Genomic DNA, 25,057 nt, shown 5'->3' with positions numbered 1-25,057 from the left:
CTCCATTCTAATAACAGTCCTATCATCAATTTGATGGTGTAATCTTGGAAAAATCACTTAATTTTTGTTTTTTCTCCCAGCTGGTGAATGACAATGGCAGAAAGTTAATTAGACAAGCAGATAAAAATGGTAGGCTAACGATCTGCCCTGTCAGCTGTAAACTGAGGAAGATGATTAAAAATTTTGTAGAATTTGTGATATGATCTGACGGGAGTTTGAAGAAACCATTCTTGGTGCCTTTCTGCTAGATGCTACCATGAGTGCTGAGGACAAGACGAGGTAGAGAAGACTGGCTCCACTCACACTCCTTGTGGTTTGTTGCTGGGTGCCCAGATCTTTAAAAAGAGTAATGCTTATGTAGCACAAAGGAGTGTTGTAAGGATTTCATCTCTGTAGTATTGTTCTTACTTTATGTTTTTACTAAACAATTCTGTATGAGGATCCAGGAGGATGAATTAGTCTGCAGCCCATATCCAAAGGAAACTTGTTTCTAAAGTAAATATTGTAATGCTTAATATGTCTTTTATTTTTTTGCAGTATTTTAGAAGTGGAAAAACAAAGTAGGTTTTGATGTTTTGTGTGGCATCAACTGAAATAGGAGCCATCATGAATATAACAAAGGGTGGGCTGGTGCTGTTTTCAGCTAATTCCAATTCATCATGCACGGAACTATCAAGGAGAATTGCTGAGTAAGTAATATCCAGTGGTTAGTCTGTGCTGCCATCACAGCAGTGTAGGACATTGGTCCAGGTGGGTTGGGAGTAGAGATCAGTCTTCAGCAGATAAGAATATTTTGTAAAGTTACTTAGTAAAACTGCTCCATTGTTTGGAAAAATAAAGTTACCTACAAGGTACACAGTCAGTATAATAAATCTTTGTTCCTAATCAACTAAACTTGCATCTCTGAAAATAAATATTATAGATGTCTGTTTTAAGCTATCATTTTAAAGAACTAATTAGGGAACTGTGCCCCAGGGCAGACTGTATTACATGTAATAAAGGCGTTAATCGTGACGCTCAGTATAGCAAGCTGGGAGAGGTTTGTTGTTGAATCACCTTGTCCTGGCATCCATAGCATTTAACAACTACATGTAGGGTAGTATGGACCCTGACAAGACTTTTTTCATTACTGTGGGACATGCAAATTAGAAAACACAATTTCCAGTGGTAGGTAGTCAGTGTCAGTACCTCACCTAAAACCTTTACAGTAGCTGAATTTTGAAAAGATGCGGTGTAATTTATTCACTATGTAATTTATTCACCAAATAATAAAGAAAACATTTATGCTTGGCCTGTTCATTTGCAAACTGTGAAAGGCCACATTAATATTGTTTAGGAGACATAACTTACAAAGGTTTTTATTTGGATAGTGATAAATAATCCTTTATGTTAGAAAAATCCTTTGTTTTCTCATTCCATATGTACTATGGCTTTGTTAGTTATCAAGGCTTGTCTTTTCTGCTCAGTACAAATTTATTTAGATATTGAGGATTTTTAGTATAAAGTGCGCTAATAGCTTTGGTAGAGCTATTATGTCTTGGATAAATCTAGATCATACTTCATGACCACAGGCGTGCAAGATGCTTTTAGAAATATCAGACGTGGCAGGTCACTTCCCTACAGTCTAAATTAGACGTGACCTAGGAAGAACAGACAAGAAGGGTGCTGAGGGAGGGCTGAGGTTACACAGTGTTTGGATGTGGGGATATTTGTGCATCATTCATGCAATTGGTTCCTTTTTAGTAATTGGCTTTTCTATGCTAATACAGACATATTAAACCATAGTTTAACCTTCAAAAGCTTATTAACTATAGCTTTGTCTGCTCTTGCCCTCATTTCATCTCTCATCCAGTCTCGATTGGAAATTTCCCTGGGAAAGGACCTATTTAAACTCAGTCTTGTAAAGCCTCATGCACATCTGTGACACCATGTAGATGATGATGAGAAACTTGTTGCATAATTTCATAATTTGGAATTATTTTAATGTTCTTGTTCATTTTTTTTTAACATTGTTTTTATTTGTGGACAGGCTTAGATCGACCAGTAATGTAACTCTTGTAAAATGTAGAGTTGTGAGAAATCTCATAGTAAAACATTTGTCCTGTGATTTATGAAGTATAGATTTGTACAGTGTTATGAACACTGGGTTGTGCTTCTTCTTTATTCTGGTCTCCATTCCCTTGGGTGTAATGTACTGATTCTTGCTTTTCTCTTTCTTCAGACGGTTGGGGGTAGAGATGGGCAAAGTTCAGGTTTATCAGGAGCCAAACAGAGGTGAGCATTTAATGGTTAAATAAACCTCTCGTTCTGCCTCTGTGGGAGACAGTATATTACCTAACCCTCCTTAGAATTTATTTACAGAAAAGCGAAGCAGCACTTTCTAACGTTTGTGTTCTCTCATACACGTGAACTTTCACCTCTTGTCTTGCTGCCTTCTGAGGACTGTCACTCTTCCAGACCACCTGTTTATGTATGTGATCACTAGCATACATCTCTCTCTCACACACACTCTTGTATGTTATCTCTCTCCAATTAGTTTTTTTATATTGTTCCTTCATCCTCATTAAATGCTGGTATTGTCATGCAATATTATTGGTCAGAGGGTTCATGTATGTAGCCACCACCATCACCTTCCTTAGATACAAAAGGATACATTTTCAAGTCCTCATGTGGGAACTTACCACATGACTCATGTTATCATTAGTGGGAGTTGTGCACCTAATGCACACAAGTCTGTAAATTTGACCATGAATATTGTCTTCAATATGGCTATTCTCTTTCAGTTTGAAGATGGAGAAATTATTTATTTTTTAGATTTGTCTATAGTGTATGACGACCTCGTGGAGTAATTCCATGAAGTCCTGTTGTATGTTTCTTAAATCTTTGTATGTTTCTCTTCTTGGCAGAAACAAGGGTGCAGATTCAAGAGTCTGTGAGAGGAAAAGATGTCTTTATCATCCAAACAGTTTCAAAGTGAGTAACAACTAACACATATTCTAAAGAAACTAGAGTAGTTTCTGACATGATTTATCTTTAAGAATTCTTTTGTCTTAGGTTTTCTTTTTTTGTACATATGAGAGATTCACAGATGGGCCAGTTGGTCTCTGTGATTTAAAAGGTGTGTATGTGGGACTTATAATCTGACCATTTACTTTGTTTATATTCAGATGAATCTGGATTTTGCTCTATGGGTTTCTCCATTCTTTTGCAATGTACACTCTGTTCCTTACTTTGTTCTCTTTAAAATCTTGTTGTGATCGACTACCCTGAGTGCAGCACCACTTAATGCTTTTAAAGTGGGAGCGCTCTCTTCAAAGCAAATGGCTCATGTGACTCATTATGCAACATAATAATTGTATGTTCTCAAGAACATACAGAGCTCTACAATTCAAAGGCATACTTCTAGTTTCTGACAGCAGCAGAAATGATGGGGCTGGTTTGCCTGATGATCAGTCCTTCCATGTTAATATATACCACTAAATCTTTTTGTTTAGAGACAGGAGATAGGATGTTAGTTGCTAAATATTTAAAGCCTAGTGTTGGCCAAGGCCTATTTTTGGCCAAAATAATAGGAGAATGTATTGTGGGAATCTAAAACTGTTAGTCCTGTCCGTAGTGAAAATATATTCATTCAGTTTTTATCTTGTGGTGCAAAGATGTGGGAGACAAATTACAATGTAGGCCTTATTGCAGCAACATGTTGTGCTGATATGGTCCTGAAAATGTCTTTCTAAACAATGAGGTTGTTGAACAGGCAATGGGAGAAGAAATTATGAAGTATAGTCCTAGTGAGAAATTAAAATAGTATGTCAAGTGCAGTGGCCTCCCTAGGGTGCATATTTGGATTCCTTATAGGGATATTTCAATTGCCAGTTTTTCTTCAAGTCCCTTGAAGCAGATGTAGGTATCACACTGAATTCAGCTAAAGGATATTTATGCGTGGATACAGAACTAGAAACTTCTCATTCCAGGGATGTGAATACTACGATCATGGAACTCCTGATCATGGTGTATGCTTGTAAAACCTCCTGTGCCAAAAGCATTATTGGAGTGATTCCCTACTTCCCATACAGCAAGCAGTGCAAGATGAGGAAAAGGGGCTCCATTGTCTCTAAATTACTGGCTTCGATGATGTGCAAAGCTGGTAAGAATGCAGGATGTTGTGAAATAATCAGGGCATGGTGGGCTTCTGATGTCATATTTAACTTCTAGACAGCTGTGTGCATTAAACTGGGAACTTCAATAAGAAATAGCTGTAAAGATTTTTAGCAAGAGGAAATTTTAAACCCTAGAGAGGAAAATCCAATGTAAAAGCAATACAAAGTGGTGAGTGAAACGCTGCATTAAAAACGAGCACGTCTTTGTAACATCCATTGCAGAGTCCATGCCAAGCTGAGTTGGTGAGATAAATCTGCTGGAATTCCTACTATCCTGGAAGGTGGGGTTCCTTTCCTGTGATACTGCTGCTGGGTCCCTTCTCTCCCTTCCTAACTCTCTTGGGCAGTTGTATTTCTGTCAATTTCTCTCTTGCCTCTCTGTTGGGTGATCCCACTTACACCTGCTTTTAAGGTGGCATCTGAGAATGGAATAAACTCCCCTGGTTCCTCCAGGGCAATCACCTGCCTGCTTTTTCCCATGGCACCTGTCCTGGGAGCACGTGGATGGTTATAATGAACACTTCATAGATATGCTGTGTAATTGTGCAGTCTGGTCTTGTAGGTTTAATTAAATATTGATTCTCATTTCGTGGGAAGAAGTGTGGGAGTAATTAGAATTTGGGATTGGGAGTCAGGAGTTCTGAGTTGTAATCTTAGCTCTGTCACAATCTTACTGTGTGACTGTAGGCAAATGACTGAGTCTCTGCCTTAATTTCTTGAAATGTGGAAAGAAGGTGGCACTTATCTCTGGTATGGGGGTGTTGAGAATTCTAGTTAATTTTTGTAAATTGCTCTGAGGACTTTGGTAAAAGGTACCATAGAAATGCAAAGTACTGCTATTTATTTGATACCCCATAATCTTAATGGGAAATTTATTTCCGATGTATACTGCAATAAAAACCATAATATTATTTTGTTCTAGTGCAACAGAATATTCATGTTCTAAACAGCCTTTAGTGAAAACTACAGGAGGAGTAAATTTGGTATCTACAGACAATATTTAGGTTTGTCCTGCTTGTTTTTCATACAGTGGCTTTTAAATGTTACTCTCTTTTCAAAGGTCTAACTCACCTTATTACAATGGATTTACATCAGAAGGAAATACAGGGGTTCTTTAATATTCCAGTTGATAATTTGAGAGCGTCTCCATTCTTGCTTCAGTACATTCAAGAAGAGGTGAGCAAGGCCTACTAATGTGTATGAGAGTTTTCATTTCAATGTTGTATTTCAGGTTATCCCTACATTTGTTGGGTTTAGAACATCACTAAAGATACTATCAAGTGAAATTTAGTAATTTTTTAAAAAGTCTGTTGAAGAGAGGAGGAATCTCATTTTTTTGAGAGTTTTAAAATGGTAGGTTTTTTGTTTTTTCTACTCTTGTCATCAACATTCTTCCCACTCTATAGACACCAAAATAAAAAGTTGGGAGTAGGGATCTTTAATTGTGAAAGTGTAAATGTACAGAGCATTGTGCAAATGTTAATTGAGGACATTTTAATAAAATTATAATAGATCAGACTCGAGGTCACCTAGGCAGCATTGTCTAATGGTGAGAACAGATGACCTGTAGTCAAGAGACCTTGATCTGCTACCTACTTAAGAGTGTGGGATCTTGGGAACCTGAACTTCTGTACCCCAGTTTCTCCACCTGTAAAATGATATTGCTCTCTTTTATAAAGTGCCAAGAGACTTGTGGATGTCAAATGCTGTTTTAGTAAAAAATATTTATTGTAACATCATGCTTCTGTCATTGGTTAATGCCCAGTGCTTTGGAAGAACATGAATGCTTCCCACCCTAAAACGGACACATGGCTACCTGTCAAATGGAGGGCACTCTTCAACCCAGGGGATTGTTTTATATAGGTATAGCTTTCGTCTGTACTAAAAACTCCATGATGCACTTTTGTTATGACGTTATTTTAAACTGGTGTGGGGAAGTTGGCAAATTTATGGCAGTGATTTTTTCTCAGCCAATGGTTAGCTGGTTATATATGTTTGGCATTAGAAAATTCTCTCTAGCTAAGATGGCAATAGTATAAAACTCATCTGCAGATTTTTGGAAGCTGGCAAACTCCTTTGGCAGGTGGATATTTAGAAGGGGTTTTTCTTATTTCACTTCCTTAATCTTTTCTCTGCTTCATAGAGTGACTTACAGGAAAGTAAGCTAACTAAAAGGACCTTACATACTTAGTTTCCCAGGATTTGGGCAAACTTAGTGCCTTCTAGCCAATCCAGAGGCCTATGTTATATGTGTATCTCTTCATAAAATTGCCATGTAACGCTGATCAGGAATAACTTAATACATCATCTGCATTTCATATTTACCAAATATGCTCTGGATGTCATGCATTTTGAATACTACAGCATGCTAAATGTTTGTTGGTATCTTTAATAGGATGTATTGACTAGTGTGAAATAAGTTCAACTTGCAAAGAATGGAGATTATTTACAAAGAACTTAAACCAAATTGAAAAGGAGTACTTGTGGCACCTTAGAGACTAACAAATTTATTTGAGCGTAAGCTTTCATGAGCTACAGCTCACTTCATCGGATGCATGTAGCTCACAAAACCTTATGCACAAATAAATTTGTTAGCCTCTAAGGTGCCACAAGTACTCCTTTTCTTTTTGCGAATACAGACTTACACGGCTGCTACTCTGAAACCTGTCATTAAACCAAATTGTAAAGGTTGAGAGCTGCTGGTGCCCATTCCATGATAATTTCCCACCCAGATCCTTTGAGAATCGAAGATGAAATTGGATTTTCTTCACCCCAAGATACCCATTAGTTGGATACTATGTGGCATAAAGCCTTCATGGGCTTCATGTTTGTGTATATGTCTGAGCATGCTTATTTAGTGAACACTTCATATCACCTTCACACACTGTACAGTGTGCACATTAGATGTTAGTGACTTATCATAATTCTCTGCTGCTAGGAGTTGCCAGTGCCCATATTTTAAGTTTTGAAGGGCATTGTTGAACAGTTCCAGGTTGTTGACTTTGCTTTTGCGTGAACTGAGTAATGGAAATCACGTTTGGAGATTTGGCAGTTAAAAGTGAGACAATCCTGTTTGAACAGAAATAAAGCCTTCAATATGTTAAATGGCATGCCCTACCTTGTCCGTATCTTGCACTGTATGCCTCTTTCATATGGCCTATCTAATTTTACATGGTCTTTAAAGGAGCACAATTACATGGGGGGGGAAAGGGAAACTTCAGCACTTTTTTTTCCCGGTCATATTTCTTGTATTATAAGCAGGGCTAGTAGTCTCATTTATTTTAATGTTGCCTGACGCTTCCCGTTGTCAGACCCTGCCTTCTGTTGCTTAGAACTTTGCCAAACTTAACTGTTTGGGTTAACATTTTCAATGCTGGGTGTCTGCCTCAAGCTGAATAATTTGGAAGTTTTTAGCCAAAATGGATCATTGTTTCAGAAACAAGGCTAGGGAAAAATACATTGTTTTGCCCATATTAAAACCTTGATACCTTTTATCTAGCACCCCATGCTTTGGAGCAGGAATTTGACATGTGGCAAGGGATGGCCTTGGTGTTTCAGGGATGTGCCTTTTGCTGTGCCATGAAAATCCACCCAAATTTGGCCAAGTTGTAATGTAAGCCTTTGAAAAATCAATTTAAATATATTTAGTAGAGGCTTCTTGGATTTTAGCCGCTAAATTCCACAAAAATTCTGCTTGCACTGGGCACAGAATCATAGGACTGGAAGGCACCTTGAGAGATCATCTAGTCCAGTCCCTTGCACTCATGGCAGGACTAAGTATTATCTAGACCAGTGTTTCCCAAATTTGGAACGCTGCTTGTTCAGGGAAAGCCCCTGGCGGGCCGGGCCGTTTTGTTTACCTGCCTCATCCACAGGTTCAGCTGATCGCGGCTCCCACTGGCCGTGGTTTGCCGCTGCAGGCCAGTGGGGGCTGCGGGAAGCGGCGCGGGCTGCGGGACGTACCGGCAGGTACTTGTGATCCACTATGAACTCCAGATCCCTTTCTGCAGTACTCCTTTCTAGACAGTCATTTTGTATGAGTGCAGCTGATTGTTCATTCTTAAGTGGAGTACTTTGCAGTGGAGTCCTTATTGAATTTCATCTTATTGACTTCAGACCATTTCTCTAGTTTGTCCAGATCATTTTGAATTTTACTCCTGTCCTCCAAAGCACTTGCAACCCCTCCCAGGTTATTATCATCCACAAACTTTATAAGGGTACTCTCTATGCCATTATCTAAATCATTGATGAAGATATTGAACAGAACCGGACCCAGAACTGATCCCTGTGAGACCCCACTCATCGTGTCCTTCCAGCATGACTGTGAACCACTGATAACTACTCTCTGGGAATGGTTTTCCAACCAGTTTTGTGCCCACCTTATAGTAGTTCGATCTAGGTTGCATTTCTGTAGTTTATTTACGAGAAGGTCGTGCGAGACGGTATCAAAAGCTTTACTAAAGTCAAGATATACCATGTCTACGCTTCCCACCCATCCACATGTTCTAGCTTGGGGCTGAGGAGGACTTTCCTTGCAAAGGTGTCTGGGCACCTGAACTGTGGGGCAGGGAGCCTCTGTGCTCTCAATGACTGGGGGGGGAACCAGGACTGGCTGGGGAAAGATACTGGAACAAGGAGCCATGGGTGGGGGTAAGAACACTGAGATTGGACAAGGAGCCTGAGGAGGGAGCCCGTGGGGATGGAGAACAGGGATATGGGGAGAGGGGGAAGAAAGAGACCGCAAATGGGCGGAACTGGAACTGGCTAAGTGTGGAGAGTGGAACTCGCATGAGAAGCCAAGGGTGGGAAGAGACCAGACTGGGGCAAGTTAGAGTAGTCATGCTTGGGAGAAGTGAACGGAAGAATTTGTGCCCACTAGATCACGCTCCCCTCCAGAACCTGAAATAGATTCCTGAGTCTCACCATTCCTCTGTTGTCAGCAAATAACTGTGAAACCCTCTCGTTAAGATTCCCATCCCCCTTTAGTGCTGGTCCACTATGATGACAACCTACTACTGCTATCAGTTATTTTGTTTGATCAAGTGGTAGTGGTCTGCGCACCCCGGCTGATGATCCATATGGGTGTCGGTATGATGCCACATGATGGAATTTGAGGTTTTTTTCAGTTTGTTTTTAAAAATGTAGGAAATTACACACAGAAAACAACATTAAAAGAACATTTTTAAGGTTGTAAAATCTAGGCATTCAAAGCTAGTGTTATTTGCTTAAACTTGAAGTATTTGATACTTCAGATATTTTTTAAAATTTTTAAAATTATATGTGGCATTTAATGAGCTTAAATTTCCATAAAAGATATGACATAGTTGATCTCTGTTGTTTGCTACAGATCCCAGATTACAGGAATGCTGTGATTGTGGCCAAATCGCCTGCATCTGCAAAGAGGTGAGTAAGATCTACTCTCTTTGATTGGAGCAAGGAATATATAACTAACGCAGTTCCTGATTTTAGCATTAAATTCAGGGCACTGGCATATGAAATGAGAGACTCAAAATGAAGGACTCAGATAACCAATTTATTTATACATGAAACTTTCCATATTGTTTCAGTAGTCAGTATTGCCGATACTAATAATTTACAGCACTGTGCAGTTAACATTGGATCCATGTGGGCATAGACTACTTGGAAAATCATTGTGGCCTTAATGACTCATTTTCAGTGAAGCTTTATTTAAAATATTTGAAATTTTACCAATGTGTGTGTATGTGTGGAGCTGTATGTGTATGTATTAATATATAGAAACTGTTTCTATATGTTTATTACATCTGAATCTCTGTCCTAATGTGGGACTTGAAGTCAACGTGAGGGGGGATAAATAGAAGCATAGTAGTATAAATAAAGGAACACTGTCAAGGTTGGCAGGCTAAAAACATCGCTTCTCCATCTTCTGCCAAATCTGTAGAATGAAATATTTTTCTGATTACTAAAGTATGGACAAAAATAACTGCTCCACTACCTAACGCACAGTGCTGTTTCTCAGACATTCTGTTTTCTTCTTCTTTTTTTAAATATTGCAAGCAGTCAGTTGAATGTTCGTGAAATTATCTCAGTACCTTTGTTGTAATATTTAAGATATGGCCTTCAGCTTCTTCCAGTTTTATTATAACTTCATTGCTGTTTTAGAGGGTCTTTTAAAAATTTAAAACATGAAAAAGTGAATCCAACAACGGAAGAACAAAGAGTGTTTAGCATTCTAAAAATATGTTAGGAATATTTATTACATTTAAATATGTATTTATATTTAAATATCCATTGTTTAAAATTTCAACTATGGACGAAGAACAATGGCAAGGCAAATATGACAACTTTGGTCCAAAATGGTTGCTTAATGTGATCATGATTTAGAAAGTGACTGGCCAAATCCTAAATATAGAGAGTTTATTCTCTAGTCTGGCTGAAGTGTGCAGGGTCCAGGGCAAGCTTTCTCTTCTCACTGAGATTAGTATTTTATCATGTTAACATGCTTGTTAAGTAATCATCCTTGATTTCTGGTTTTGTTTATTTATGACTATCTATCCCTCTGCTCTCTGATGGAATTTCACTCCTTTAAGAAGCTGATAAGGAGTTGGATGATAGTTTAAGAATTAAGGGTGGCTTTTTTGCAGTCACAACTGATTACTTATGGAAGTGTTACCAAGACTTTTATATCGGGTATTATGACTTTGTTAGTAGGAAAGGTTTGTTTTGTAATAAATCAGAACAGTTTCTAACTGGTAGCAGAGTACTAGGAAAAACTCTTTCATGTTTTTTATCTAACAGTATTCTTCATATGAACTAAATATTCCACTACTTGTATTCAATACCTCTTTAATCTGACTTCCATGTGACTGATGCTGTATAAGCGGGTGCACTTTATTTTTTTAAAATAGAAGTTGTTTATAAATAATCATTCTGGCCCCCAATTGCATCCCTGTCTTGTAATTCAACTTCTGAATTTTACTGTTTTTCATATAAGCTCTTAGCTGCATACTCTTGTTGACAATAATATTAGCAGGATCTTTTTTATTGAATGTTAGAGTGTCTTTATTGTTCTGGGAATACCTCCTTATTGCCTGTAGTGAATCATACATAAAGGCCCATGAGCACAGTGAAATATTAATTCTGTTTCTGGCATCAATTTGATGTCTTAATTATCTGAATTGTAAGTATGCATCTAAATCTGTGAAGCTATAACAGTGCAATTGGATAAAAGATTATTTTTCTGTCCTGAAGACAGTCTAGTCTTTGGCCTTCCATTCCAGAACTGCTTGCATTTTGGTGATGAGTAAAGTGATCCCTTAGTGTTTCATGTGGCTTAATCATGCCTGTTAGTCACAGGTTTGTGTTGGAGGCTGAGCAGAGCTGCCTTTCTGTTATGGTTGCTCCTGTAGCCATTGTGCATCAAGGAAGCACAAGGTCTTTCAGAGCTTTTGGGCATGCAGGTGTAGAGTATATCAGCTATACTCCTTAAGGAGATACATGATGCCTATTTTCTCTTGAACTGGCTGGCTCCAGTGTCTGGTGTTGAGGAAAGGTGGGAGGTCTGCCTTTTTGTTTCTCTTGAGGCAGCTAGTTCCTGCGTGGGTGTCTGCATCCTCTTCCCCCGTTCCCTAGATATATTATTGGGACATATTTATACATACCTTCCAAAATGCAAATATAAGTCCTTGCATTTGCTCATGCATGTCAGTTAGTTGTGCACGCAAATAGAGAACCTAAATCCACAATTCACAGATTTGCACAGGAAAATATGAGGGGTTGCATGTACTCCTGTTTCTGTATGTGCATCTGTGGCTGAAAATTTGGCCTAATTAGTATGGCCTAGAAAATATTGAAGGCAACTGTTAGTCAAAATGTTGGTTCCTACAACTGTTTCTTAAGTAGTCATTTGTAAATCTGAGAGAGCTGAAGTGTTCTGTAAGAAAATAAATTGTTTGGGCAGGGGAGATAAATTCTTGACAAAAAATAACCAAGGAAGACAAATGTCAGCTTCAAACAGTTTTTCTTTTGAATGCCTATCTTTGACAGGAGATGGCTTAGTCTCTTTTCATTCAGAATGTTTGTTCAGTTTCTGGTCTCATTGCACAAGTCAGGTAAAAGTCATTTTGCATACAGCCTGAGCTTTATTCAGTTTAGTGTGGTGTCCTGATTTTGCCAGTTAGACTTTGTAAAACTCTTGTTTGTTGAATTGGAATTTTTAATTAAAAAAGCAGGTGGTTGGAATAAAAATCATATGCTGTATTTAAATATTTCTTTAAAAAAATCCTTATTAACTCCAAAGATTGTAAGTGAAAGCTTGCCAGTGATGCTCTTTCCTTATTTATTGCACTTCACTTGGCTTGTACGATGAAAGTGGACTTGTCAGTTCTAGTTTTTCGCTTGCTATCCTCCTCCACTCAGCATTTGAGATGCTAATACTGCAGGAAAAATTATATTTCCCTTCTTTTCTTCCCCTGTGCAATCAAACAGTTCACTGATATTTTAAAATTTAATTGAAAACTTTATTTTTAACACATCTAAATTTGTACCCTAAAATCCTTGATATTGACCCTTTACGTAATTCAAGATTGCAATTGAAGAAATGGTGTATGGTAAGAAATTTTTTTCGTTTTGGAAGTTTACTAAAACTCTGGTTTTGACTTGCAACCAGTGATCCGGCAATAGGTTAAATAGCTGATTACTTGAGTTTTGTTATTCCTGTAGGATATCCACAGTTGCAAACCAGACTGTCTAGGTTATTCTGTGCGGTTTAGTCCACCTCTTATGTTCGTATACTTAATTTTAAATTGGGTATTTATTCCCATTTGAAAAAGTTTTTACCCAGGGAATGCAAATTAATTTGAGGTCTTGAATCTGCTGCAGTCAGTTGTGGACCACTGTCAAAAACCCTGCTAGTCTGAGAGACCAGTGTCAGTTTTAAGGCCCAAGATCTCAGGCTTCCGCAGGACTAGAAATGGGGGATGTATGCAGTTGGAAAAGCTCACTTGAGATCCCTAGTTTTCAAATGGTATACAGCGTTAATTTCTAGCAACATTGGGTCATAGCGCTGTGGCACCTTTAAACTCATGCCAGAAGTGAAGTAGAAGAGTGTAAGACAATAATCTTATATGATTTTAACAGTTGATTTTTAATTCATGTTGCAGCTGAAAAATGGAAGAAGCAAGATGGTAATCTGAACTTAATGATTAACACTTGTTCTATTACTTGCAAAGGCTTGAAACACTTTGGCAAGACCAGTGCAAATGCTGTCAGGACTATCAAGCTTTTCTAAACCCAGTGATTAGAAGGTGTCTTCTAGAAGTAGTCCCTGCTTTCTTTTCCTCAGTTGTAGGAATCATTCAATTTTTCCTCTATTTCAGAAGTTAAAAATAGGCTTGTGTTGAGTGTTTGGGTTATTTTAACTTTAATGTATTCTTTCCTGCAGGGCACAGTCATTCGCTGAGCGCTTGAGGCTAGGAATTGCTGTGATTCATGGGGAAGCTCAAGATGCTGAATCTGACCTGGTGGATGGTCGACATTCACCTCCTACAGCCAAAAGTGTAGCTGCTATTCATCCCAGTTTGGAGATACCCAGTAAGTAAGTTTGTGTGTGTGTAACTGCTTATATTTTGGATTTTTCTAACCCATTTGAGGATGTTAAAAAGGGGTGGCTGTCAGAAATACACTAGCAAAGAATTACTACAGATACCTTTTTTCCTATGGTGCCTATGATTTGCAGCAGTGCAAAACTGTGTGGCTGAGTGACAAGGCGGGTAAGGTATCTTTTATTGGACCAACTTCTGTTGTTGAGAGAGACAAGCTTTCGATCTTACACAGAGCTCTTCTTTAGGTCTGACTGTGTGTCCTGTATGAGTTTGCAATACCTGCACTGACCTGGGTAAATAGACAAGTGAGTTCCTCTGCCTCATCATTTCATTACCTCATATCTTACACATTACTGTAAGGCTGTTTAGGTTTGATTTATTTAAATATTTCATTTGTGTTAACAGTATATAAACCTCCCCCCAAAAAAACTCTTCTCCCTTCCCTTCTCCACTTGAGGTAAATACATTAATTTAGGAAAGTAGCATGGTCCAGCAGATAGAGCATTGAACTCTGAGTCAGGAAACCTGGATTCTATTCCTGTCTGCCACTGACCTGCTGTATGATCTGGGGCAAGTGATTTACTTCAGGTTCCACTCATGATTCGTTTCATTAAAATGCTATGTAAGAGTCAAATATAATTAAATGAAATTTTTCATGGTGAGAAGAGTATCTGTTAACTGCCACACAGTGCAGAGAAAACTAAACAGCTGAGATGGATATTTTCCTGGCTAAAAAGATTGCTGGCTGAAAAGAATTAATCCCAAGGAGTGCTCCATATTGTTGTTTATAAGCTAATTTCATATAAAAATTGTGTGTAACAGGTAGGGTTTCTACATATACACCATGCATTAGACTCAAAACCACAAAAGCAAGAGAACACCCCAGACCACATCCGTAATTCTGTGCTTCAGCTCGTCTTTCTGCACACACCTTTCTGCTAAAGTAACTCCTCCCAGTACTTACCAGTTGTGGATATTTGTTAGAGTAGCAGTTTAATAAATGAGGTGTGTGATAAAGGCTGCCGTCCATATTGGGGTACAGTTATGGTTGTGTGTATGGTAGCTGTGGTAGTGGTTAGGTGCATCCCTGTGGATTGAAGAGTAGAAGGCATGTACTGTAAAGTAGTGTGGCTTAACTTTTCATTTCTTTGCTGAAGTAGTTTTGTCATATGGTGTGTGTAGCAACTGTAACAGTTCCACAACATTTTTTGTGTATTAATTTCCTAGGCTTTTTAATATTTTAGTTGGGGTGGAGGGGCAAGATTGTGAGAAAGGTGTTGCTGGTGGACCTCCAGGGCGTGTTGTTCCTGGAAACGTACTAGAGCAGTGGTTAATGACAACGTTATCCATTAGAGGGACAACGTGGGTGAGGTAATATTTTTCATTGGACCAACTTCTGTTGGTGAGAGAGACAAGCTTTTGAGCTTCAGGCCTGAAGAAGACCTCTGTGTAAGCTCGAAAGCTTGTCTCTCTCCCGAACAGAATTTGGTCCAATAAAAGATGTTACCTCACACACCTTGTCTCTAATATCCTGCAACTGACATGGCTACAACATTGCATACAACTTTCTCCATTAACAGCTATGCTTTCTTGGCACTTAAAAACTGATAGAAAAATTATAGCTTCTGATAAAAAAGATTTTTATCTGTGCAGAGGATTTTGTGTATGCTGAAGACTTTGTCAATTGGTCACCTACTGTGTATAAGCTTTCTGTTATGATGAACAGTGGCAAAAAAATGACCTTAGTGCTAAAAATGTATTAAAAAAACAAAAGCAAAAAATCTTACATAACAGATCTAGTAAATATTCTTCTCTTAATTTTGTGTAGCTAGACCAATTTTTTAAAAAAAATACCAGTTGTCAAAAAAGTAAGATTGAAGTTGGTCTGAAATACATCTGTGGATAAAAATGACAGTATTTATGCCCTTTTGCTTTTTAACATTGAAATTTCACACTGAAAGGCCACCTCATATAGAGGAAAAACAGAAACGTATGTTCCGTTTTAAACTAATCTCAGAATGGAACTTTAACTATGGAGTAGCAATTAGTGTCTTCAAAATTACAACAAATATAACCAGCACTGTGATAAGGTTTAACTTTAACATTTGTATTTTTATTTTAGCTTGTGTTTTCCCCTTCCCTTTGTAATTGTGGGAAATAAAAATGAAAATGCACTGAGTAGATGAAGGATGTCAGTTTTTTAAAAAACTTTGAATTTTCTTGCTTTTGTGGGATAAATTTTACTCCTTAACAACCTTTAATGTCAGCTAGTTGTTGGACCTGAGAATGATTTAGCAAAAGGACAGACTGTAAACTTATTCACCAACAGTTGTCACTGCTGTCAGTGAGATTTAAAAGTTTTAGGGAAATATAAATGTACAGAGCAGAAAATGGCAAAAGTAAAGATCCCAGATATGATTAGAGTACGTTTGACTGTATGATCCTGTAATTGTTGAAAGCTTTATTTATACATCTGTTTGTCCTTTATATATCAGTTTGTTCTGTCTCAAATGTAGCAATTCCTTCTTGTAGTCTTCCCAATTCTTGTGATCCCTGTGTGAAGGATGGGTAATTGTCATAAGAACATACCATGCTGCTTTGCAATAGGGCGAGTGGTATAAATTAAGGCAAAGCAGCAGCCTTATTTAAAACTGCCAGCTTTAAAAGTTAGCATGGTTTTCAGTCACCGCAGGGCTCTTGGCTCTTGCCACACTGAGCCCACTCTTCTGAAGGTGGCACTTGCTTTTCTTGTCAGGGTCACTGCTTCCAGAAATGCTGCTCACCACAGCATAGGATTGATGGCCATTTAGAAGTTGGAGATCTGTCAGTATGCATTAGCATTAGGTGCCTGTATCAGAAATATAGCCCTCTTTACACCTTGTCAGACATCCAGAAAAGAACTTTGAAGAGAATGCAAAGGTGCTAACATTTCAACTGAACCAAGCTGCTAAAGAAAAGGGCAAGTGATGCTGTGTGGAAATATTGCTTTATGATGCTTTGTACTACTTCAGCCTCTTTCATCTGAGGCTCTTACAACATTTTATAGACATTAAAACACAGGATGCTGGGAGGCTTAATTAACTCAATTTTACAGATAGGGAAACTGAGGCAGAGACTTTTCCAAGGTGCCTTGCAAGTCTTTGTGAGAGAATCCAGAAGGGAAAGCGTTTGCAGGTCACTTTACATTTACACTGTACAAACGATGACTAGGTATGGAGTCCTAACAAGTAGTCTTGTGCTTTATTAATGAACGCATGCTTCATGCATACTTGGTCGTTAGATGGGGAGTTTTCTGTTAGCAGTTCATTGGAAGGAAACAAGTAAAATGTCTTAACATCTCATATTGTATTGATTTTGTGTGTGTGGGTGGGGTGGTGCGGGTTGATAAAGTTCTCCTTTGAGTGATTGCGCACATATACAGTCCACTTTAGTACTGCACTTGAGTTGGAGACTTTTGCCAGCAGTACTCCTAAGTGGTGCATGTGCCCCTGCTGTCCTTATGCTCAGAGCTGAGGGCATAAAAGGGGTGTGTCCACCACCTCCCTCTCAGTTCCTTCTTATCGCTTGTGATGAGAGTTGGAGCTCCGCCGTTGCTCTTGACCTGTGGTTATCCACCTTAGACATGTTTTTCTTCTGTATGTGTAGTTAGTTCAATTAGTTAGTTTATAGTCTTTCAGGGGTTATTTTGGTTTAAATCTAGGTGATTTCTCCACAGCAGTGTGCCATGTGCAGGTCTGTTATCCCTGTCACAGATAGGCACAAAAGTTGTTTAATTCATTTAGGTGAGTGGTATGTGAGGGACAAATGTCCTATCTGTACCTCATTCCCCAGGAGGACTGAGAAGGGGATTTCCACCTTATGGTTCCTCTTATGGAACAGGCAATGCATCCCTCTTTAGAGCCTGACCCTGACCACGAGAGAGCAGAGAATTGCTTCCCAGGGATTGCCCCTTCAGCAGCCTCTGCTCCAAAGCAGTCTTTGTGTGAGATCTTCTTCCTTGCCTATGGCCTCCTCGACATGCTCAAAGCCTTCTGAGGCTGATAGGCTGCACTTCTTTTCTCATAAAAAGGTGCTTAAAACAAATTCTCTGCTGCCGAGTCAGGGTGTGGTTGGAAGCACTGACGCTAGCACTGTCTTTGCAACCACCCTGAACAACAAATGCAGGAAGTTTTGCTCCAGAAGAGGTCACAGTCCAGGTTCTTTTGACAGACACCTTCCTTCTCCTTTGGTCAGGTCTTCTCATATATGTTTCCTCCATCCTCCTAATTCTGAGGGTGATCATGGAGCTAAAAGGGACATTTGAAATCTTCCGATCTCTCCATCTGTTTTATAAGGGTGTATCTGGGCTCCATCTCCTGATACAACTTCCAGTAGATGAGTTTTGGTTTTTTCGCATCCTTTGTGTCTAGGGTTTTAAAAGGCTTCGTTTACACATATACTCATGGGACCTGAATTTAGTTTTGTCCTGTTTAATGGGTTCCTTCTTCAAACCTCTAGCAACAAATTCCTTGTAATTGCCATCAGTCAATACCGTGTTTTTGATAGTGATTGTGTCTGTGAGAAGCACGTCAGAGGTTCAGGTGGTGTTAGCAGGACCCTTCTTTCACAAAGACAAGGTTTCTCTTAGGCCACACTGTAAGTTTATGCCTAAGGTAGAATTTGCACTCCACCTCAACAAACCTATTCTTCTTCCAGTATGTTTTCCAAAGCCTCACTGTAGCAAAGCTGAGGAGAGGCTTCATATTTTGGATGTTCAAAGGGTTCTATCCTTTTATATAGCCTGAACAGTCTTTTAAGTCATCTCCAAGACTCTTTGTAGCCCTTTCTGATAGGCTGTAACTGGCTGCCCTTTAATCTTATCATATATCTCACTGGATGTCTGACTGTATCAAGCTTTGCTATGATCTAGTAAAGGTTGCGTCTCCTCTGAGAATAATGGCCCTTTGAACTAGGGCTTGTTCCACTTCATCAGCCTTCCTGAGTAAAATACCAGTAGTGGACATTTGCAAGGCTGCTACATAGACATGAGTACATAACTTTTCCAAACACCATGCTCTCACTCAGGGTTCGTGGGACAGTGTGAATTTCAGCCAGTCAGTGCTGCAGTCTCTTCAAGTAATCTGAAGTCGCACTTCCTCTACGAGAACAGTTTATGAGTGACCTACATTGGAATGAATATATGCACAATCACTCTAAGGAGAAAAAAGTTACTTATCTGTACAGTAACTGTTGTTCTTTGAGATGTCATGCACATATACATTCCATGGCCATCCCACGTTCCCCGCTGCTTTGGGTATTGGATGGGGATACGAAGGAATGGAAAGGGAGGTGGCAGCCATGTCCCCTTCGGCTCTGAGCAAGAGGACAGCGGGGACGCAGGCACTACCTAGTGATACTGCTGGCAAAAGTCTCTGATTCCAGTGTATTGGGCACGCACGCACCTACAGTGGAATGATTATGTGGCCAACGCATCTCAGAGAACAACAGTTACTGTGCAGGAAAGTAACCGTTTTTTCATACGCATTTTACACCATTGTTGAGTCCAGAAATCCCAGTTCCTCCCTAGGAACTGAATGTCATTCTTAAATTTTACTGTACAAATTGCACTGCATACAAGACTTAATGGCTTGAGTTAGCAGACAGCAAACATGTGCCTTTAAGGCACCAGTCCTGCAAGTTATTTTATGGGTGGATCACTGTGCCCATCTGGAACCCCACTGATTTCAAAGGGATTCTGTGCAGGTGTTTACTCATACAGAGTAACTTGCAGAATCGAGGCCTAAATATTTATAGTTAATATCCTATGTGGAAAGACTCAGTGCTCTGGGCGTGAGACTCTGCTGCCCAAGGAAGCAGAGCAATGATGGTGGAGACAGTTGCTGCTTTGCTTTTATCTATGGAAAAAATGAGAAACGATGTCTAGTGCAAAGCAAGAATTTCCTCATTAATTTTAGCATGTGCAATTTTTCTTCTTTTTTTTATCCTTTAATCAGTGCTGATTCCAAAGGAAAAACCACCCATCACAGTTGTTGGAGATGTAGGAGGAAGAATAGCCATCATTGTGGTGAGTGGATGTTTTGGATCAAAACTCTGATAGCTTTGAATTTCGGAATGTGTGTGTATATTTGTGGGTATCCTTTAAAGTAGGGCTAATTTTGAAGGTTTTCCTATTGTATCTAAGCTAAAATTGTCAAACTCCTGACATGTAAGAGAGCTTGGGGTCACTCTAGTCTTAAATTAAGGATACACAGGGCAAGAATTCAGTGGAAGATCCTATCTTGGTTTTCAATCTCAAAAATTAATTTCCTGATTTCCAAATATAAGTGAAATCTTTGAAAACAACTTGTTTGGTTATTTTTTTAAAAATCCCATCACACTCTAGTTCTCTCTCTTTTTAATAAGCTTGAAATGGCCTTCCACAAATCTTGCCAGTGTCTAGTTGAAGGGTCATTATTAAATGCTGAGCTGTTGGCATTTGGCATTTAAAACTTTTAACTAGTGCAAAAACATGAATTGTTTGGATGTTTGCTCACTACACGAACATTCTAAGCGCATAAGGAAGACATTTAGGTTGACTCTGAGGTTTCCTAATATCCTTGACAGGCTCTATTAACTGAGAGCATCCGAAATTGCAGTATAAATCTCCTTGATTATGGACTTAATATTTCTGTGCCCCTTCAATAAAATGAGTTTAGCAGCTTACTTTACATGAATAGAGAGGTTAATTAAGGTTAGTAAAGAACTTGAAGGTAATTGAGTAGAAGATGTTGCTAAAATACATTGGATTTCTCTGAAGCTTGTGCTCAGAATATTGGTGTAATTGTGTGTAGTGGCTCATCAGCTGAGCAAAATGGCAAGCTGCTCAGTCTTAATGGAAAAATTGCATTTAAGGCCATTAATTTCAATTTTCTTTCCACTTTCATAATTTAAATGACCAAGAGAATTTTTAATAACAATTACACACAGGTTGACATTTGAGGGAGTTTAAAAGTAAAATGGATCACTCCCTTCTATCTCTCTGAAATCTTTTTATTTTTTAATAAAATACTTAAGTGCTGTTTTAGTTCTTGATGATGGTGCCAACTCTCTCTTCCAGTGTAATTTACTGATGAAAACTTCTGGTGGAACTTCTGAAACTGACCCGTTAATCCAATCCTTGTACTTTAATAGACTCTTAGGGCATTGCTCCTGTATTAAAAGCCAGGAGGATGTCAGTGTGTTGGGGAAGGCAGAGTGAAGAAAAAAGGGCTGGTTAGAAATGATCTTCCACAGCTAATAGATGTTAACAGGGCTGCATTCAAGATGTTAAAGGACTAAAGAGCATGTGTCAGAATAAAATGGAAGAAAGGATGGACCAGTTTCTTTGCCATATTAACTAAACTTTGGGTAATGATTGAGGTGATTTGGAAAAGCTTTTCATAATGACTGTAAGTTTTGGGGTCCCTGTACATCATCTTGAATTAATGGTCATTTTATCTTTTAACTGAAGTCTTTCCACATCTTTTTAAAATCAAATGTTTTATCCCTTGTTGAAGTTCAAAGTTCAAAAATTAAAAATTATTCCAGGTTTTTAACTGTCCTATGGGAATATTTATTACTGTTTTATTAGTAAATACATTCTTGGATTTTATTAAATGCTTGGTTTCTTCCCTCGTGCACCCTCCTGGTTACATGACTGAATCTTGCTGTATAGGTTTTAAAAATCCTCTTGTGCTTTAGTGAAGAATACTGCAATTAATTTTCCAAAATACACAATGATAGACACAGAAAAGCAGGATCTGGCCCTGATAGAGTCTACTGAATGGGTCGCCTGAAACTCTGTCCAAGAGAGTTTTCGTAAGGTGAAAGCCTGGTAGCTGGACTCTGTTGCATCATTTCAGAGAAACAAAGTTTCATGAATGTTAACACTGCAGATCTAGACGTGCCAATGACATAAAGGCTGATGTTGTCTTAAAGGACGCTGGAGAAATTGCATTATTCTTTGGGGTTTTAATATAAAACGTTATTAATTTGAGATCTTAATGTTTGGAGTAACTTTTTCTATAGGGGAGTCTTTGGTGTCATATTTAGAGCCATGGCAATTCTCCTCTCCCACACTCTGTTCCTTGAGCCCCCAAATAGGATAGTAAGGGTTACTATCAGTAAATTAATAATATGGTTTGTATATAGACTAGAGAAATCTACTTCCTTGACACCAGTAGAATTACACTAGATCTGTCTGCCTCTGTTGCATGGCCTGTTTGAGGAAGTGTGGAGTCTTCATTGGCCTGGTCCTATTTTGACAGGATGACATTATAGATGATGTTGACAGCTTCCTCGCTGCAGCAGAGACGCTCAAGGAAAGGGGAGCATACAAGATTTTTGTAATGGCGACCCACGGCCTGCTGTCTTCAGATGCTCCCAGGTTGATAGAAGAGTCTGCTATTGATGAAGTAAGTGTGGGCAGGATGGGCTAGCTTCAAAGTTCAGAAGCAAACCAAAATGATGAAAACTTTTCAGAAAATTCAGCCAGCTTTAAAATCGCCACTGGCTTGGCTCCTAAAATATTTAATATTGATTTTTACTAATTACAATATCAATTACAAATTTCAGGAACAATACTGTGGCTGTTGTTCCTGGCTTCACTTTTCAGTACAGATTAAGGTTTTAACATATAATTATTCCATTTTTTAAAGTCTTCATGAATACTTTAGTGATGGGTGCAGCATAATAATAAGACCCTAAGTAAAGGATTGTCAACATATGGAGATTCTCCTTAAGTGAAGAGTAGTGAGTGCATCGCCTTGTGTGTGTTTGACAGGATAAAGGCAAGGAAGGACTGTTTCTTTAGCATTCATAGATAGGTGAGTAGGTAGGCATCCAGCACAATGAATAACCTTTCACAAGGCTATGATCCTGTCCATAAACAGTCACAAAAGGAGATCCTGCTTTGCATCAACCATTTAACTTTCTCGGGATCTGGAGGGAAGAACTTGCCTTTTCAGACGCTGATGTGATAGGGTGCAGATCAGAAACTGAAGGGAAAAGATCAGGGAAAAATCATTTGTACTGTGACAGTTTCTCTCTCTTTCTCTCTCTAGGTTGTTGTAACCAACACGATTCCACATGAAATACAAAAACTCCAGTGTCCCAAAATTAAGACAGTGGATATCAGTATGATCCTCTCCGAAGCCATTCGCAGAATCCATAACGGGGAGTCCATGTCTTACCTTTTCAGAAATATAGGACTAGATGATTAATCTTTTCTTTTTATTCTAAAGAAATAACAAGGGCCAAACTGGAATTGTATAGAAAACAAGCTGTGAAGCATCATGCTTACCTTAATATTTCAATTGAGTCATTTCTGTTTTGTTGTTTTTCTCGGTTTAAATTTGAAGGTAGACCAGATTTCAAGAGCTATTTTTCTTTGCAGTTTTTGAAAAAGACCCAAAAGTTTTCCAAAAAGAAAAAAAAAAGTTGTTCTAGTTGCTTTTAGGTTAGTTGCACTATGTGTGGAAAACAAACACTTGAAGCAAGAATTTAGCTCATAAACTAAACATTCCTTCCCCAAAGCTGCTTGCTACAAGTGCTTTAAAAAGTTGATAAAATGAAGTGACTGTATAATATTTGCATTTTAAAAGCCAAAAAGGTTGTACTGTTGTATGCAGTTAAGTGACATTTTGTAGAAGTGCTTTTATAGAAAAGCATATGAAATATGCACCTGTATTTATTTTCTGCAACAAAGAATAAAGATTTGTTTTGTGTGAGCTTTTTTAAAAATGTTTATTCAGAAGTTACTTGCATTTTAGAATGTGGCCCTATCAAAAATTGCCATTTGCGGGTGGTGTGATGTTGAACAAAGTTGTAAGGTTTGGTACATTTTCCTTACTAATATAAGCTGAGCGAGCATACACGTTAGGGAAGATAATTGGCTTTATATTGTTGCTGCTTTACTGTAAAAGAACAAAGGGGGTGGGGAGGAAGGAAACAAATATTTTACCACTTTTTGGTTGAACTGCCGTACTTCACTAATTGTATAGACAAACAATAGTATGTAGTTTTATTTGGCAACAGAGGTGTGCGAGGCACTTTACAGACAAGTAGACAGGGCTCATATATCATAAATATGTGCATTATTTATTATTCACTATCATGGTATCAATTTCTGTTCCGTGTCTTGCTGTTGACCAAACTGTTTGTAACTTGGAAGGCTTGGCCTTCCTTAACATCCATTACCCACACGTGTGTTTTTCACACATGCTTCGTTGGATCAGTCTGGAGCCATTCATTTGCTGAGTACGCTTTTTGAATGCTGTTTACAGGCAATGGCAAATAAATATTGTTCTGCTTCATTAGGGATGAGTCGTGTCAAAAGTAATAAAATAGTGCTTCCTTGGGTTTTTTCCAGCCTGCAAGTGTGCTAGGAGGGTTGGACCAGAGACAGGCACGCAAAGCAACAGCACTGGGTTCGATCTTAGGTTTCAGGCCATTTATGTTATGGAATAGAAACACAGGCCTCTACCAGTGCTTAAATCACCAAGCCCTTGAATTGTGCTGGTACCAGGAGCCTTGAGCAAGTTTGGCATACTCTGGAGGGAAGATAGTTGCGAGTTTATACACAGTCAGTTTAGACAATGTATGAGAGTCATGGAGCTTAAAGGACCCCACTGGTTCTGGCAAGGAGGGAATTAAGACCATAACCTCTTTGAAAACTTGATCCAGTTTTGGATATGTGTTCCCAGCTCAAACTCTTGTCTATAGTTACACAGGAATAAACTACATTGCAAGATAATTCAAGTTAGAAAGGTAGGTATTCAAAAGTTAGGAAATGCCAGAATGAAGGTTGCCTGTGCAATCTTAATTAAGCCCCCTTGTGGGTAAGCATTATAATAGTCACTAATTACATGATCACATACTGTCTTTTTTCCCCAAGGGATGGAGCATGCTCAGTCCTGTCACACACAGGTGCTGTAAGAGGCTTGAACATGCTCAGTGAGGACAATCTTCAGAGACTTGTTAAAGTCTCTACTGAGTATGTACAAACTGCATTTTTTTTTAAAAAAGCTTATAACTTGGCCAAATTTAGGTGGGTTTTCATGGGGATGGAAAAGGCACATCCCTGACATAAAGGCCACTCCTTACCGAACTTCAGGCCCCTGCTCCAAAGCACAGGAATGCTAGAACATTTGAAAGAAAAGTTCTCAAGAATTTTTTACCATGGGCAAAATATAAACATCCCTAGCCTTGTTCTCAAACAGCTGAACTGCTATGGCTGAAACTTACAAAAAACAGTCATGGAAAATTTCAGCCCAAATTATTAGTATCAGAATTTAGTTTTTA

The 25,057-nt window shown here is 38.6% G+C and overlaps 1 protein-coding gene across 1 annotated transcript; it reads left to right on the top strand.

The window, feature by feature from the left end:
* The first annotated feature begins 549 nt into the window (after window positions 1-549).
* PRPSAP2 (phosphoribosyl pyrophosphate synthetase associated protein 2) lies at window positions 550-23,497 on the top strand. The gene is made up of 10 exons (XM_077829156.1): window positions 550-689; window positions 2,222-2,274; window positions 2,907-2,973; window positions 3,972-4,144; window positions 5,218-5,333; window positions 9,505-9,560; window positions 13,579-13,727; window positions 19,732-19,802; window positions 22,024-22,170; window positions 22,819-23,497. Exons 1-10 carry the CDS (start codon window positions 571-573, stop codon window positions 22,975-22,977), a joined length of 1,110 nt encoding a protein of 369 aa, XP_077685282.1. The 5' UTR covers window positions 550-570; the 3' UTR covers window positions 22,978-23,497.
* The last annotated feature ends 1,560 nt before the right edge of the window (window positions 23,498-25,057 follow it).

The sequence above is a fragment of the Eretmochelys imbricata genome, chromosome 10 (genome assembly GCF_965152235.1).
Source record: "Eretmochelys imbricata isolate rEreImb1 chromosome 10, rEreImb1.hap1, whole genome shotgun sequence".
Classification (NCBI taxonomy): domain Eukaryota; kingdom Metazoa; phylum Chordata; order Testudines; family Cheloniidae; genus Eretmochelys; species Eretmochelys imbricata.
This window is presented reverse-complemented; position numbering and strand designations above follow the sequence as displayed.